Source organism: Myxocyprinus asiaticus, chromosome 26 (assembly GCF_019703515.2).
Source record: "Myxocyprinus asiaticus isolate MX2 ecotype Aquarium Trade chromosome 26, UBuf_Myxa_2, whole genome shotgun sequence".
Classification (NCBI taxonomy): Eukaryota; Metazoa; Chordata; class Actinopteri; order Cypriniformes; family Catostomidae; genus Myxocyprinus; species Myxocyprinus asiaticus.
The window spans coordinates 43684848-43699402 of record NC_059369.1 but is presented as its reverse complement, the minus strand read 5'-3'; the positions used below and the strand labels follow the sequence as shown (position 1 = coordinate 43699402).

The 14555-nt window shown below is 39.8% G+C and overlaps 1 protein-coding gene across 1 annotated transcript in view; it reads left to right on the top strand.

Moving 5' to 3' along the window:
• Window positions 1-14555, top strand: part of LOC127416675 (SH3 and multiple ankyrin repeat domains protein 3-like) — a 286289-nt gene that overhangs the window by 113753 nt on the left and 157981 nt on the right. The window contains exons 5-7 of the mRNA XM_051656158.1: window positions 180-331; window positions 5945-6112; window positions 13087-13203. Of these exons, the coding sequence (XP_051512118.1) occupies window positions 180-331; window positions 5945-6112; window positions 13087-13203 (437 nt within the window). The remainder of the gene's footprint in view (window positions 1-179; window positions 332-5944; window positions 6113-13086; window positions 13204-14555) is intronic.

The following is a 14555-nucleotide window of genomic DNA, read 5'->3' as shown; positions in this document are numbered from 1 at the left end:
TGTCAAAAATAATAATAAGAAAATAAGACACTATTTTCTGTAAAGCTGCAGTGAAACAATAGGTTTTGTGAAAAGTGCTATACAAAAGAAACTGAAATGAATTGAAATGTTCAAATGCACCAAATAAGTTCAGAACAAGATTATTTATGTCCTCAAAACCCTTTTTTGTTTGTGCCCAGAATGCCCGTTGACCATGGCGGCGCAGCTCGAAGGTTGTGCCGAGCTCATCAAAGTTCTGAAGAATGGAGGAGCTCACCTGGACTTCAGGACCAGAGATGGCATCACTGCTCTTCACAAAGCAGTCCGGACCAAGAACCACACGGCACTTATTGTGAGTAACACACACACACACACACACACACACACACACACACACACACACACACACACACACACACACCCACATGTTGGTGCAGCTATCCTTATGAGGACCCTCCATAGACATAATGATTTTTATACTGTATGAACTATAGATTCTATCCCCTAACCCTAACCCTACCCCTAAACCTAACCCTCACAAAAAACTTTCTGCATTTTTACATTTTCAATAAAACATCGTTTAGTATGTTTTTTAAGTGATTTGAATTATGGGGACACTAGAAATGTCCTCATAAACCACATTTATAGCATAATACCCTTGTAATTACCAGTTTGTAACCTAAAAAAAAGTCCTCATAAACCACTTAAACCTGCCCACACACACACACACACACACACACACACACACATTCTGCTGACAATGGGAGATGGGAGAGAACATACGCTTCTCATATGTACTTGAAAGCGACATTAGAGATGTGTGTGATGAACGGCCGTCCTTCAGCTCTCGAGAAGCAGCCTGTGTGTGTTTGTGTATGTGTGTGTTTGTGTCCAGACATGAGTCATGGTGTGTTTTATGATCAGAGTGAATCTTTTTGCTGAGGCGGAGCACTCATACACAACTGACGTGTTACCTGAAGTTGAACTGAGCATCATTTTGTTACATCAATGGTATATTGATCACAATGCTCAGGCTTGGATCATAAGCGGCTTTTACGTCAGGTTTTACTTCATGAGATCTTTCTTTTCTCTCCATATATTTTTGTCTGATGTAAGGGTGCCATTGAGCTTGACGTCAAACCTTTCCACCATATTCTACATCCTTTTTGTTGAAAATGAATGGGAACTTGTAAAATGAGCCTTGCATGACTTGCTTATCACATCTGATAAATTTGTATGGCTTTTAAGCTTGGTTTGATTGCTTGGTCCGAACTCTTTTCACATTAATGGTTGTGTTTACACCTGGATTTAAGATCCATCTCTTCACCAAAGAAAGTATTTTAAGGGTCAGATCAAGGAGAAATGGCTCTTTAATGGAGTGTCCCATGTTCAATACAAGTCAAGCTCAATTAAAAGTATTTGTGACAAAATGTTGATTAAAAATGTTTTTTTGTTTGTCTGTTCTTTGTTTTTTTAAATGTGCATTGTCCCTCATTTATTAAAAAATAAAATAAAATATCAGGGGCCTGGGTAGCTCAGCGAGTATTGATGCTGACTACCACACCGGAGTCACGAGTTTGAATCCAGGGCGTGCTGAGTGACTCCAGCCAGGACTCCTAAGCAACCAAATTGGCCCGGTTGCTAGGGAGGGTAGAGTCACATGGGGTAACCTCCTCGCGGTCGTGATTAGTGGTTCTCGCTCTCAATGGGGCGTGTGGTAATTTGTGCATGGATCACGGAGAGTAGCATGAGCCTCCACATGCTGTAAGTCTCCACGGTGTCATGCACAACGAGCCACGTGATAAGATGCACGGATTGACTGTCTCAGAAGCGGAGGCAACTGAGACTTGTCCTCCGCCACTCGGATTGAGGTGAGGACCTACTAAGTAGTGGGAATTGGGCATTAAAATTTGGGGAGAAAAAGGGGATAAAAATATAAAAAATCAAAAATCATGTTTGCAGTCAGGCACTTACAATGGAAGTGAATGGAGCCAGCCCATTAACGTTAAAATACACACTGTTTCATAAGTACAGTCACAAGATGTAAACAATATGCATGTTAACATGATTTTAGGGTGAAAAAAATGCTTATTAATCTTATCTGTGTAAAGTTATATCCAATCTTAAAACTTTTTTGTCATGACGATGTAAGCTCTGTAATCTGGTAAACACAGAAACAGTGGTAAATCCCTTATTTTATCAATCTAAAATCACGTTAACATGTATAATGTTGTCTTGTTGCTATACTTTTGAAACTTTGTGTGTATTTTAGCGTTAATGGGCTGGCCCCATTCACTTCCATTATAAGTGATTAATTTCTGATTCTGTTATGGGGACCAAATAGTAGAACCTGAATTGACCTACATTGGGGGTGAGGACCTCAGGGAGGGAAACCACTTAATAAAGGGGCACAATTAAAATCTAAATTAAAATCTAAAAATGGCAAAAGGTTCTGTTAGGTGTAGGTGTAGGGTCAAGGGGTTAAAGGCCGGTCACACTAGATTTGTGTTCTGTTTCATAAGCATATGAACACGGGAGAGTGTGTATGCAAGCATATCCATAAAATTTTCATATTTTGCTTTAGTTTTGTGAACTCTGACCTGTGAATGTATTTAGCTAAAAGACGTTGACCAATATAGCGCAACAGTGCCCGCCACCTTTTTCAGCTGTCTTGGTGCCGGAAGAATTTTTCCCATTTGTTTTTTCCATAGGGATTTCATGAAGTACATCATAAAAGAGTTCTAATCCATGAACCAATTCAACCAGCTCCGAGGTGAATCACAACATTACAAACTTTGATTTGAAGCAAAAATTTTATTTGAAAATTGGACAAAAATACAAAGATACAAGACAGTGTACTTAAAGGTGCACTCAGCGATTCCTGTGAAACACTATTGATATTCAAACTCAACTGCCAAAACAAACACACCCCTCCCTTCAGTGCTCCTTTGGAAGCTCCGCACCCCAAATTCATGCATGCTGAAAAGCCTCGCCTATGTTGACGCGGCTCCTAGCCCTCGACTTATCATAATCCTTCTTTTTTAGTTTATATTCGTCTGACCTATTTCTCTTGGTCTGTTTCTCAGCCATTTCTCCTCCTTGGAGTTTAGAAAGTTCGCATCAGCCAGATTTGCCGTCGCTTTTCTAATGAATTACCCTCTCGCTCTGCCCCCACCCCCCATCCTGTGCACATGCAAGAACCACCCCCTGTTGCTGACTGGCTGGAGTAGTGTTGTGTGGAACAGTCCGATCCACTTTGTTTTTGTCCCATTTACAGAGCCAAGGTTGTGCAAATACTAGGTTTTTTTTTTTTTTTTTTCAGAACGGACAGCTAGCAGACTGTGAGGAGATATTTGCAGAATTTGACAAAAAGTTTATTGGATTAGAATTACTGAGCGCACCTTTAATGTGGAAATAACCTACAATCCCCTAAAGCATTATTAATGACATAATTAAGTTAATAACGATGGAAAAATATAAAACTATTGATTTAAATGGGTTTGTTTTCTGCTGTTGGTTTTCCCCGACTCTCTCATTGGTGGAAGTTTTCCTTTAGGATCATGAGTTGTAAAGCTCTTCACCACAAATTCTACGATTAAACATTGTTAATATCATATGTACTGATGGCTTCAACTGAGAAATATGCCATCGCTTAACAACCTCAGAGCTCACGGTAGGTCTGTTTTTAAAGGTTTATATTTATTATTAAAAATCAATTCCCCTATGGAAAAAAAAAAAATAATGGGATTTTTGCTTCAAACGAGCGATCCAGATGGAGAACAACAACCGTTGTAAGTGTCAGTTGGAGTAAAAATCAGTTCAGGCTCAAGTTGTGCAGTTGTTGGCTGTCACAACTCAAAGTAGTTTCCATTGCTTCACATCAACCACCCACTCTTTAAATTTAGACCGGTGAGATACTGTCAAAAAAAAGCACCTCACGATGCTTCACAGAATCAGCACTAGGGAGCAACAACCTTTTTTTGACTATTTTGACAAATTTAGTACACTAAACATCACATTATCCGCTAAGATATGCAGATGCGAGTGAAAACACTGGAGACTGAAAAACTAAAACAAGCCTTTGTGCACTAGTGGTGCACCGAAATTAAAATTATTGTCTGAAACCGAAAATTCTGGACACTCGGGGCCGAAAACTGAAAGCCAAAAATGAATATATATATATATATATATAAACTCAGCAAAAAAAGAAATGTCCCTTTTTCAGGACACTATTTTAAAGATAATTTTGTAAAAATCCAAATAACTTTACAAATCTTTATTGTAAAGGGTTTAAACAATGTTTTCCATGCTTGTTCAATGAACCATTAACAATTAATGAACATTCACCTATGGAACGGTCGTTAAGGCACTAACAGCTTACAGACGGTAGGCAATTAAGGTCACAGTTATAAAAACTTAGGACACTAAAGAGACCTTTCTACTGACTCTGAAAAACACCAAAAGAAAGATGCCCAGGGTCCCTGCTCATCTACGTGAATGTGCCTTATGTGTGCTGCATGGAGGCATGAGGACTGCAGATGTGGCCAGGGCAATAAATTGCAATGTCCGTACTGTGAGACGCCTAAGACAGCGCTACAGGGTCTCACCAGAGTTGATGGTCGGACTCGCATTTATCGTCGAAGGAATGAGTGTTACACCGAGGCCTGTACTCTGGAGCGGGATCGATTTGGAGGTGGAGGGTCCTTCATGGTCTGGGGCGGTGTGTCACAGCATCATCGGACAGAGCTTGTTGTCATTGCAGGCAATCTCAATGCTGTGCATTACAGGGAAGACATCCTCCTCCCTCATGTGGTACCCTTCCTGCAGGCTTATCCTGATATGACCCTCCAGCATGACAATGCCACCAGCCATACCGCTCGTTCTGTGCGTGATTTCCTGCAAGACATGAATGTCAGTGTTCTGCCATGGCCAGCGAAGAGCCCGGATCTCAATCCCATTGAGCACATCTGGGACCTGTTGGACTGAGGGTGAGGGCTAGGGCCATTCCCCCCAGAAATGTCCAGGAATTTACAAATGCCTTGGTGGAAGAGTGGGTAACATCTCACAGCAAGAACTGGCAAATCTGGTGCAGTCCATGAGGAGGAGATGCACTGCAGTACTTAATGCAGCTGGTGGCCACACCAGATACTGACTGTTACTTCTGATTTTTGCGTGTATGTGCGAGACTGCAAATATCAGATGTAGAGTGGGTTGGATTGGAATCGTGTTCGACCATAATGTAGAGTGCCCTCCAGCCAGTGGCGGATTTAGGCATGGGTGACATGGGCAGTTGCCACAGACCCCCCCCCCCCCCCCCAGGGCGCCATATAAGCTAGAACAGCTACTGCCTCCAACAGTAGGTGGGTATATTTGACTGTTGCGTTTAGTGGTGGCTCATACTAGCCGCACAGCCTCTGATCATGAAAACGAGAAAATGCTCGTTATGAATGTGCTAATAACAAATCAAGTGATCGCTTCTACACTTCTGGGAATGTGGACTTTAATTTGCAACTAGGAAATGCAAATACATACTGAAAGTGCAATAACATTAGTAATTTTGCAACAGTGTGTTTCCATAAACTTCATTGAGCGTTTTTGTGCTGTTGCACTTGTTTGTGTGGACACACACACACATATACTGTACAGAGGTGTGCGTGTCTCAATCGTAAGCATGACCTTGTTACCGTCAATATATCTTTAAACAACTGTATTGTTTCTTTTTTACATACAACGCTGCTTTTTCTCAATGTCAGTGTATCTGGAATTCAATGTAACAGTTTCTGTTCAATTTTATGCCATATTCAGCCAAAATATTTCTGAAAACAGAATCCTAAAGAGTGACATCTTATTCTGTTGTGGGGTCAAAAATAATTGTGCTTGTTTTAAATGTAGTGTGACTGGAGCTTTTAGGTTAAGGGTAAAGTGTAGTATATTACAGACAATTATATTAATTGTGTGTGTATAGACGCTGCTGGACCTGGGCGCCTCTCCGGACTACAAGGACAGTCGTGGTCTGACTCCTCTGTATCACAGCTCTATGGTGGGCGGTGACCCGTACTGCTGCGAGCTTTTGCTGCATGATCACGCTCAGGTGGGCTGCATGGATGAGAACGGCTGGCAGGAGATACACCAGGTAACACACAAACTTTTCATTAAAGAGTTACGTTTCTGAGTTTACAAAAAAGACATTAATTCCAAAAAGTCTTGGTAAGACAACATTGATTCTTTATTATCTTACCGAGATCATACAGAATTTTACTTTGTGACCCTTTTTACAATCATTCAAACTATTGCGTTAGGGCAACAAAATAAACGATACAGTCACGTCCAAACCAAAAGTTCTTCTAGGTCAAGAATTTCAGGTAGATGCATGAACAGGAGTAGTATCACAAAACAAACACATTAGCAGAATAAAAACATCATAATGCATATAGCAATTCGTCATGATTTTTTGGCAAATTAATAGGAGCCCAGTGAGTATTAATTAGCCTTAAGGGACAGAAAATGGTCATGTAAAACTAAAATATGACTGTTTATAGTGTCAGAGGACTTCAGGGAAAAACAAAATGCTATAAAGTGTAGAATATGGCTTTTTAATATCGACACACACACACACACACACACACACACACACACACACACACACACAGAGAGAATTCACAGTTGAGTTATCAAAGGCTGGCCCTGTGAATTACTGCAGGGCGATACAGTAGAAAATTGTCTTTCAGGGGCATTTTCTTCACCATGTTTTAGAAGTTGGCTATACACACACACACACACAAACATACACACATTTAAACTATTTCTCTTAGTTTGCAGCCTCTAGTGCTTGACTTTTGCGTTGCTGATATCTGACCTTTTCAGCAGCTTGAAAAGGGTGTTTGAGAGGAAGAGAGTAACAGAGAGGGATGGAAGAATCCGTATAATCTTGTTTTTATATTCCCATATGTTCTAATTGTCAGTAACAGATGGGTTCATCTTCACTGGACTTCACTGGACACTGGGACAGGAATGTTTGAATGTTTTGAACGGCTCTTTCACATCTCGCGTCAACATTCCTCAATGCATTGAACAATATAGAGCAAAGCGACAAACTCATCCTGCACCATTTGTGCTACAGGCATGATTGATTCCTCAATTTGTGGAGCCTATTAATGAGAGGTGTCCTAGAACTTTTCTTAGTGATGAGATTTAGGATTTCCACCGATAACATGGTAGTAAAATCTCATCGACTTACATTGAAGGAGGGATTCGAGCCATATCTATAGACCAAACTTTGTTTTGCATGTAATGTCTCATTTTATGGATCCTTTTTTTTTTTTTTTAAACACAGTATTTGCTTCTTGAAATGTAAATCTAGTTTATTTTTGCTTTTGTTTTGAGGCAGCAGCTGAGTGTGGCATCTGCGGATGGATGGATGGATAGATGGATGGGACTGGCATGGATGGATGGGTGGGTGGATGGGACTATCATGGATGGATGGATGGATGGATAGATGGGACTGGCATGGATGGATGGGTGGATGGGACTAGGATGGATGGATGGATGGATGGATGGGACTGTATGGACGGATGGATGGGTGGATGGATGGATAGGTGGGTGGATGGGACTGGGATGGATGGATGGATGGATGGATGGATGATGGGACTGGCATGGACGGATGGATGGATGGATGGGACTGGCATGGATGGATGGATGGATGGATGGATGGATGGATGGACATGTTGATGGGACTGGCATGGATGGATGGATGGATGGGACTGTTAACCAAATGGACAAAAGTTTCAGTGAAGAGCATGCTTGAGATGAAATATGAGACAAAAAAAACAAAAAACAAAAAAACAAGGGAAATATCACTCTTGAGCTGAATGTTTTTATTGGTCGTCATTTCCAATCAAGCTGTAACTTTGCCAAATTACGCAAAAAGTGTGAAAATATTATTACTTGTGTGTATTTAGGATACATAAAATGTTAGCTATGAAATTAGCCTGAGAAACACAAGAATCAGCTGTTTTATTTCAAAATGTCATTTCCAACAGTGTCATTTCCAGCACAGAATTCAATGGACACAATACAGAACTTGAGATGTGCTGGAAATGACACTGTGGTTGGAATTTTCATGACTTTCAGGAAAATTGATCTCCTGTGATGCATGTGTAACCCCTTCTTTTCTGGTCTCTCATAAATGATGACGCTAGTCAAGCGCAGATTGAGTTCATTCTCTTTCTGCTCGCAATCTGTGAGATCAACAATGGGGGATAAACTCTGTAAAAAACTCTACTTTCTCTGCTCCAAAACTCATCCATCTTTCTCACAGCCAAACTCAGACTGAGCAGTATATAAAAATGTTTAAACTCTTCACGAGCATTCAGCATCATATGTGTTATGAGAACAGATAATTTTTTGCAATAAATCGGGGAGCTCAAAAGATGTAATTCACAGGAAATATTAATAAAATAGTACATAAGTAAATAACATAACAACAAATGAAGTACATAAGTTCCTCATACCTGTGAGATCAACAAAGGGGGGATAAACACTGTCAAAAAACTCAACTTTCTCTGCTCCAAAACTCATCCTAAAGTGCAAATATCAAGCATTTATTTTATCATGCACACTCCAAGCACATGTTGCACAGTGCTAGCAAAGCTAGCCTATATCTTTCTCAAATTAGCTGATAAAGAAAACACTGATATTTTAAAATACTATGCTAAAATTTGCACATAACACATTTTCAGTTGTTCATTAAGCACTTGTTTAACAGGTTAGACATGCACATGTAAAATTATTAAAATAAAGAATTAATTCTTTAGCACTGGTGCAGTGGAGCACATTTCAACGTACCGTCTTTCTCACAGCCAAACTCAGACTGAGAGAAATGTCACGGTAGTTGCGAGAAAACTTTACCGGATGTTCCCCCTTCCAACACTAGAAGATGCATTTTGTCCATTAACGGGACAGAATATAATCTCTTTTATTACAGAACAAATACAAAATTAACATTAAAGATAATTTTTACAATTATATTGATAAAGTAACATTTCCCATCAGAAAATAAACATTTCCTCTTTTGCTTTTGTTTCAAATTTCCCAAAATTTCAAGTTTCACTCTGTTACACATGTACAGACACTGTTGTACATTATCAGTAGAAAACAAATGATCAAATATTGAGTGTGAAAAATGTTCTAATGAGACTTTAATCTGTAGAATTCCACAATGCTAAAAGTGCCTGGAATTGAAGAAACATCCATAGATATGTGGTGTGAGGGGCGCTTTTCTATCATGATATTTATTTTTCCACCTCTCTCCTTTCCTTCTAATGTTCTCATCCATCTCGCTGGCCTACACTTGTCATGCTTAAAGAGAACCTATGGCAACCTGAGCAAATGCCAAGTGTGTGTTTGTGTGTCTCCAAAACTCATACAAAATGACTGCTTTTTCGCACTCCCCTATTTAGTTCTCCTTGCACATTTGCTTGTCTGTGTGTGGTCTTTAAATGAGTATGTATATTGTTCGTCATGAATGAATGACTAAATGAGAATTTGAACACATTCACTTCTTGTTATTTTCTCGCTTTTGTTTAATTTTCTCAGCGGGTCGCCTATTCAAACATACAGTATGGCTGATGAACTAAAGCTCAAACACACACACACACTCACACACAAGTGCTGTTCCAGAACCATGTGAGGTGATTACCTGGACAGCATTTTAAGGCACATTGTAGGCACACTCGACCTAAAGACATGACTCATGTCGGGGCGTCAGCGCACCGCTCAGCACCAGTGTCAAGCGCTGCTTTGACCACCATCTGACAAGCGTTGCAGAAAGCATTTACGAGTTTGTCAGGAAAGAAAGCAGGAGGTGTGCACAGTAAACATTGAAAACATGTATTTGTAAAAGTGAAAAAAGTCCTGGCAATTGCTTTGATACAATAATTTCAGAAAGTAATAAGAGGACTCGTGTATGTTTAATATTTCCTTGGTGAATTTAAATTAGTTCATGAACTGAGGTCCGAAACAAAAAAGATAAAATACATTTAGACATTCAAAATCTCTTCATAAAGTTGGACAGTTTTGAACAGTTAATCATTCTTGTTGCTTTCCAATCATTAAAGAGGTAACAATGCACGTGAAAAGTCAGATGTGTCATTACAAAGACAGACTTTGCATTTATACAAATTGTCTGGTAATCACTGGCCAACGCTTCAAAAGGTCAGTGGTAATGGCGTCAAAGTTAAAATATTTTACAAAGCGCATCGCTGATGCTTCACTCCATAGAGTTCAATGTTTTCAGCAGCGCTGACGCGTGTCATTTGGAAGCCACTTTATGCTTCCTTCTAAGATATGTTGTTTCGGCCGAAATGAAAGACCAGAAACACACTTTGCAGAAGTACATGTATGCAGATGTGAGCGCATGGCCAATGCATTTTTCAATGTGCGGTCCGGTTCAACATGCGTAATGTGCGTCTTGTGTTACTGTGGCTGTAACAAACCTCATTACTCAAGGGGGCGATAGAGTTACATTCACAAATAAATAAATAAACTGGATGTGTAATTATTCAGTTAAGTTGCTATAAAAATATTGACTTCAACTTACTTGATCAGCAATATTATCTTCAAACTTCTGCGCCATCATAGAAGCAGACAGTTAACACTAATGTCAGCTGTAGCGCCCCTAGTGGCAACTTTTGGAATGGAATGCCACAACTTCCGGGTTTGTTTACCACATATTTAGTCTATTTAATTATGCTTTGTATAAGCTATCTATTTGATTATGGTACCCTCAGCTCTGTTTAACACATTTTACCATGTTTAAATCCATTTGACAAATTCCACAGCGCAGAAAATGCGAAACAAGGTTCTCTTGTATTTCATTTACTAGTAATATTTAATCACAAGGAACAAGTTTCCTGGTGTATATACTGCATACATCACTTGTAGTTGAAAAGAGCCACCCGACTCGCAGTTCTCCTCTTTTTTTATTTTACTTTATTTTAGTAGCCTATTTTGTAGGGGTGCATCGATCTTGCCTAGAAAACACTGCCACTCTAATGAATGAGTGCTTGCTCAGCCCTTGAAGCATGACAGTGTGGCCTCTGGAGGGTGAATTGTTGGCAATTCTAAGTATTCACGAATTTAAACTTTCAGACATGATACAATTCACACGAATTACATGTATGAATATTGAGTTGCCCATTTTCTAGAGTCATTACAGTAGTAATTCTGACTCGCTGCACAGTGGGCAGGAAGAGGATAAAGAGGCTGCTAATGGGTATAAAAACGAATTAAACAACAAATAAACATGCAAATGCAAATCTGAGTACACGTGACAATCGGACATTGTGTGGAGCGATAGAGACTGTCAGCTTCACTTCTTTCAACATGAGCGCTCTCAGTGTCAATCAAACATGCGCGCTGTGCAGGTGCTCTCAATATTTCATCAGTCGCTCATCCCAGTGCTGTTCTGTGAGGATCCCAATTTAAATCAGATTAATGTTGGTCACAATACCACTAATAACAGATGTAACTGTTTAATCTTCAATAACGGCACCGCGTCTTTATGCATTTTCTTAATAATTAGTGATTTGTGTTACAACAAGACACCAAAGACAGTAAACAAATCATAGATATTAATGATTTCTCACTGGAGCCGTTTTAGAGCTTGTTATGGATATATATTCTTATTTTTGAACACGTCTACTGTGTGTGATGATCTCATGTTTTTTTCTGGTTGCCAGTATGCCACAATGACCTTTGATATTGACATCATAACAGTTCATAACTGTTTTCAATACAAATAAATGTTAGCAATTCACAATTAATGTAATTTTAATGTAATTTTGGTAACACTTTATAAAAAGGTTTCATTTCTTTAACATTAGTTAATGCATTAGGTATCAAACAATGAACAATATATTTTTTACAGCATTTATTAATCATAATGTTAGTTAATAAAAATACAATTGTTCATTGTTAGTTCATGTTAGATCCTAGTGCATTAATGTGCATTAACTAATACAACTTTTGATTTAAAAAATGTATTAGTATATGTTATAACTAACATTAAGTTCATTATTTCATGTTAACTACAGTAATGTTGTTAAATAATGTTAACAAATGGAACCTTTTTGTAAAGTGTTACCGTAATTTTACTGTGTGGTGCATAAACATATAACTGCAGCATATAACTTGCAAAAGTGTGGCAAATGGGGGGCCTGGGTAGCTCAGCAAGTAAAGACGCTGACTACCACACCTGGAGTCGCAAGTTCAAATCCAGGGCGTGCTGAGTGACTCCAGTCAGGCTTACTAAACAACCATTTGGCCCAGTTGCTAGGAAGGGTAGATTCACATTGGGTTAACCTCCTCGTGGTTGCTATAATGTGGTTTGCTTTCGGTGAGGCACGTGGTGAATTGTGTGTGGATGCCGCGGAGAATAGCGTGAAGCCTTCACACGTGCTATGTCTCTGCGGTAACGCGCTCAACAAGCCACGTGATAAGATGCGCGGATTGGCTGTTTCAGATGCAGAGGCAACTGAGATTTGTCCTCCACCACCCGGATTTAGGCAAGTCACTACGCCACCACAAGGACTTAGAGCACATTGGGAATTGGGCATTCCAAAATTGGGAAGAAAACGGGAGAAAATCCCCAAAAAAGTGTGGCAAAGGGCACTTTGTTAAAAAAGCGGTATCGGCATTGGCCAATCATAGTGTTAATAAATTGGAAATTGGTGTTGGTCTCAAATTTCCTGATCAGTGCACCACTACTTTTATTATTATTTAAAAGCACATGCATTTACATACTCTATCCAAACGTAAGACTATTGGGGTTGACATTTCTTTCTCTCTCTCAGGTTTTTAAACAGTTTTAAAAACTGCATTAACCCACACTGCATTAGTATGCTGAGAGGACACCTTTAGAATTATGGCGGAAAGAAAAGTGACACTGATAACACCAAATAAAAACATTTCACAGCCGAGAATGTGTGAGGTGTTTGTGAGATAGAGCGAATATCTATTGTTTTGCTCATTAACATGATTTTAGTTTTATATAGACTGCAAATCGATGGAACCAGCCGCACTGATGCAAAGTGTTTTTTGTTTCTTCAGGCTTGTCGTCATGGACACGTGCAGCATCTGGAACACCTGCTGTTCTACGGAGCAGACATGAGCGCTCAGAATGCATCTGGAAACACTGCCCTGCACGTGTGTGCTCTCTATAACCAGGTAACACACACACACGTTCATATATTCACATACAGCTGTGCTCAAAAGTTTGCATACCCTGGCAGAAATTGTGAAATTTTGTCTTTTATTTAAGGATAGTGATCATATGAAGCCATTTATTATCATATAGTTGTTTGGCTCCTTTTTAAATCATAATGATAACAGAAATCACCCAAATGGCCCTGATCAAAAGTTTACATACCCTTGAATGTTTGGCCTTGTTACAGACACACAAGGTGACACACACAGGTTTAAATGGCAATTAAAGGTTAATTTCCCACACCTGTGGCTTTTTAAATTGGAATTAGTGTCTGTGTATAAATAGACAATGAGTTTGTTAGCTCTCACGTGGATGCACTGAGCAGGCTAGATACTGAGCCATGGGGAGCAGAAAAGAACTGTCAAAAGACCTGCGTAACAAGGTAATGGAACTTTAAAAAGATGGAAAAGGATATAAAAAGATATCCAAAGCCTTGAAAATGCCAGTCAGTACTGTTCAATCACTTATTAAGAAGTGGAAAATTCAGGGATCTCTTGATACCAAGCCAAGGTCAGGTAGACCAAGAAAGATTTCAGCCACAACTGCCAGAAGAATTGTTCGGGATACAAAGAAAACCCCACAGGTAACCTCAGGAGAAATACAGGCTGCTCTGGAAAAAGACGATGTGGTTGCTTCAAGGAGCACAATATGACGATACTTGAACAAATATGAGCTGCATGGTCAAGTTGCCAGAAAGAAGCCTTTACTGCGCCAATGCCACAAAAAAAGCCCAGTTACAATATGCCCGACAACACCTTGACATGCCTCACAGCTTCTGGCACACTGTAATTTGGCGTGACGAGACCAAAATAGAGCTTTATGTTCACAACCATAAGCGCTATGTTTGGAGAGGGGTCAACAAGGCCTATAGTGAAAAGAATACCATCCCCACTGTGAAGCATGGTGGTGGCTCACTGATGTTTTGGGGGGTGTGTGAGCTCTAAAGGCACGGGGAATCTTGTGAAAATTGATGGCAAGATGAATGCAGCATGTTATCAGAAAATACTGACAGACAATTTGCATTCTTCTGTACGAAAGCTGCGCATGGGACGCTCTTGGACTTTCCAGCATGACAATGACCCTAAGCACAAGGCCAAGTTGACCCTCCAGTGGTTACAGCAGAAAAAGGTGAAGGTTCTGGAGTGGCCATCACAGTCTCCTGACCTTAATATCATCGAGCCACTCTGGGGAGATCTCAAATGTGCGGTTCATGCAAGACGACTAAAGACTGCATGACCTGGAGGCATTTTGCCAAGACGAATGGGCAGCTATACCACCTGCAAGAATTTGGGGCCTCATAGACAACTATTAC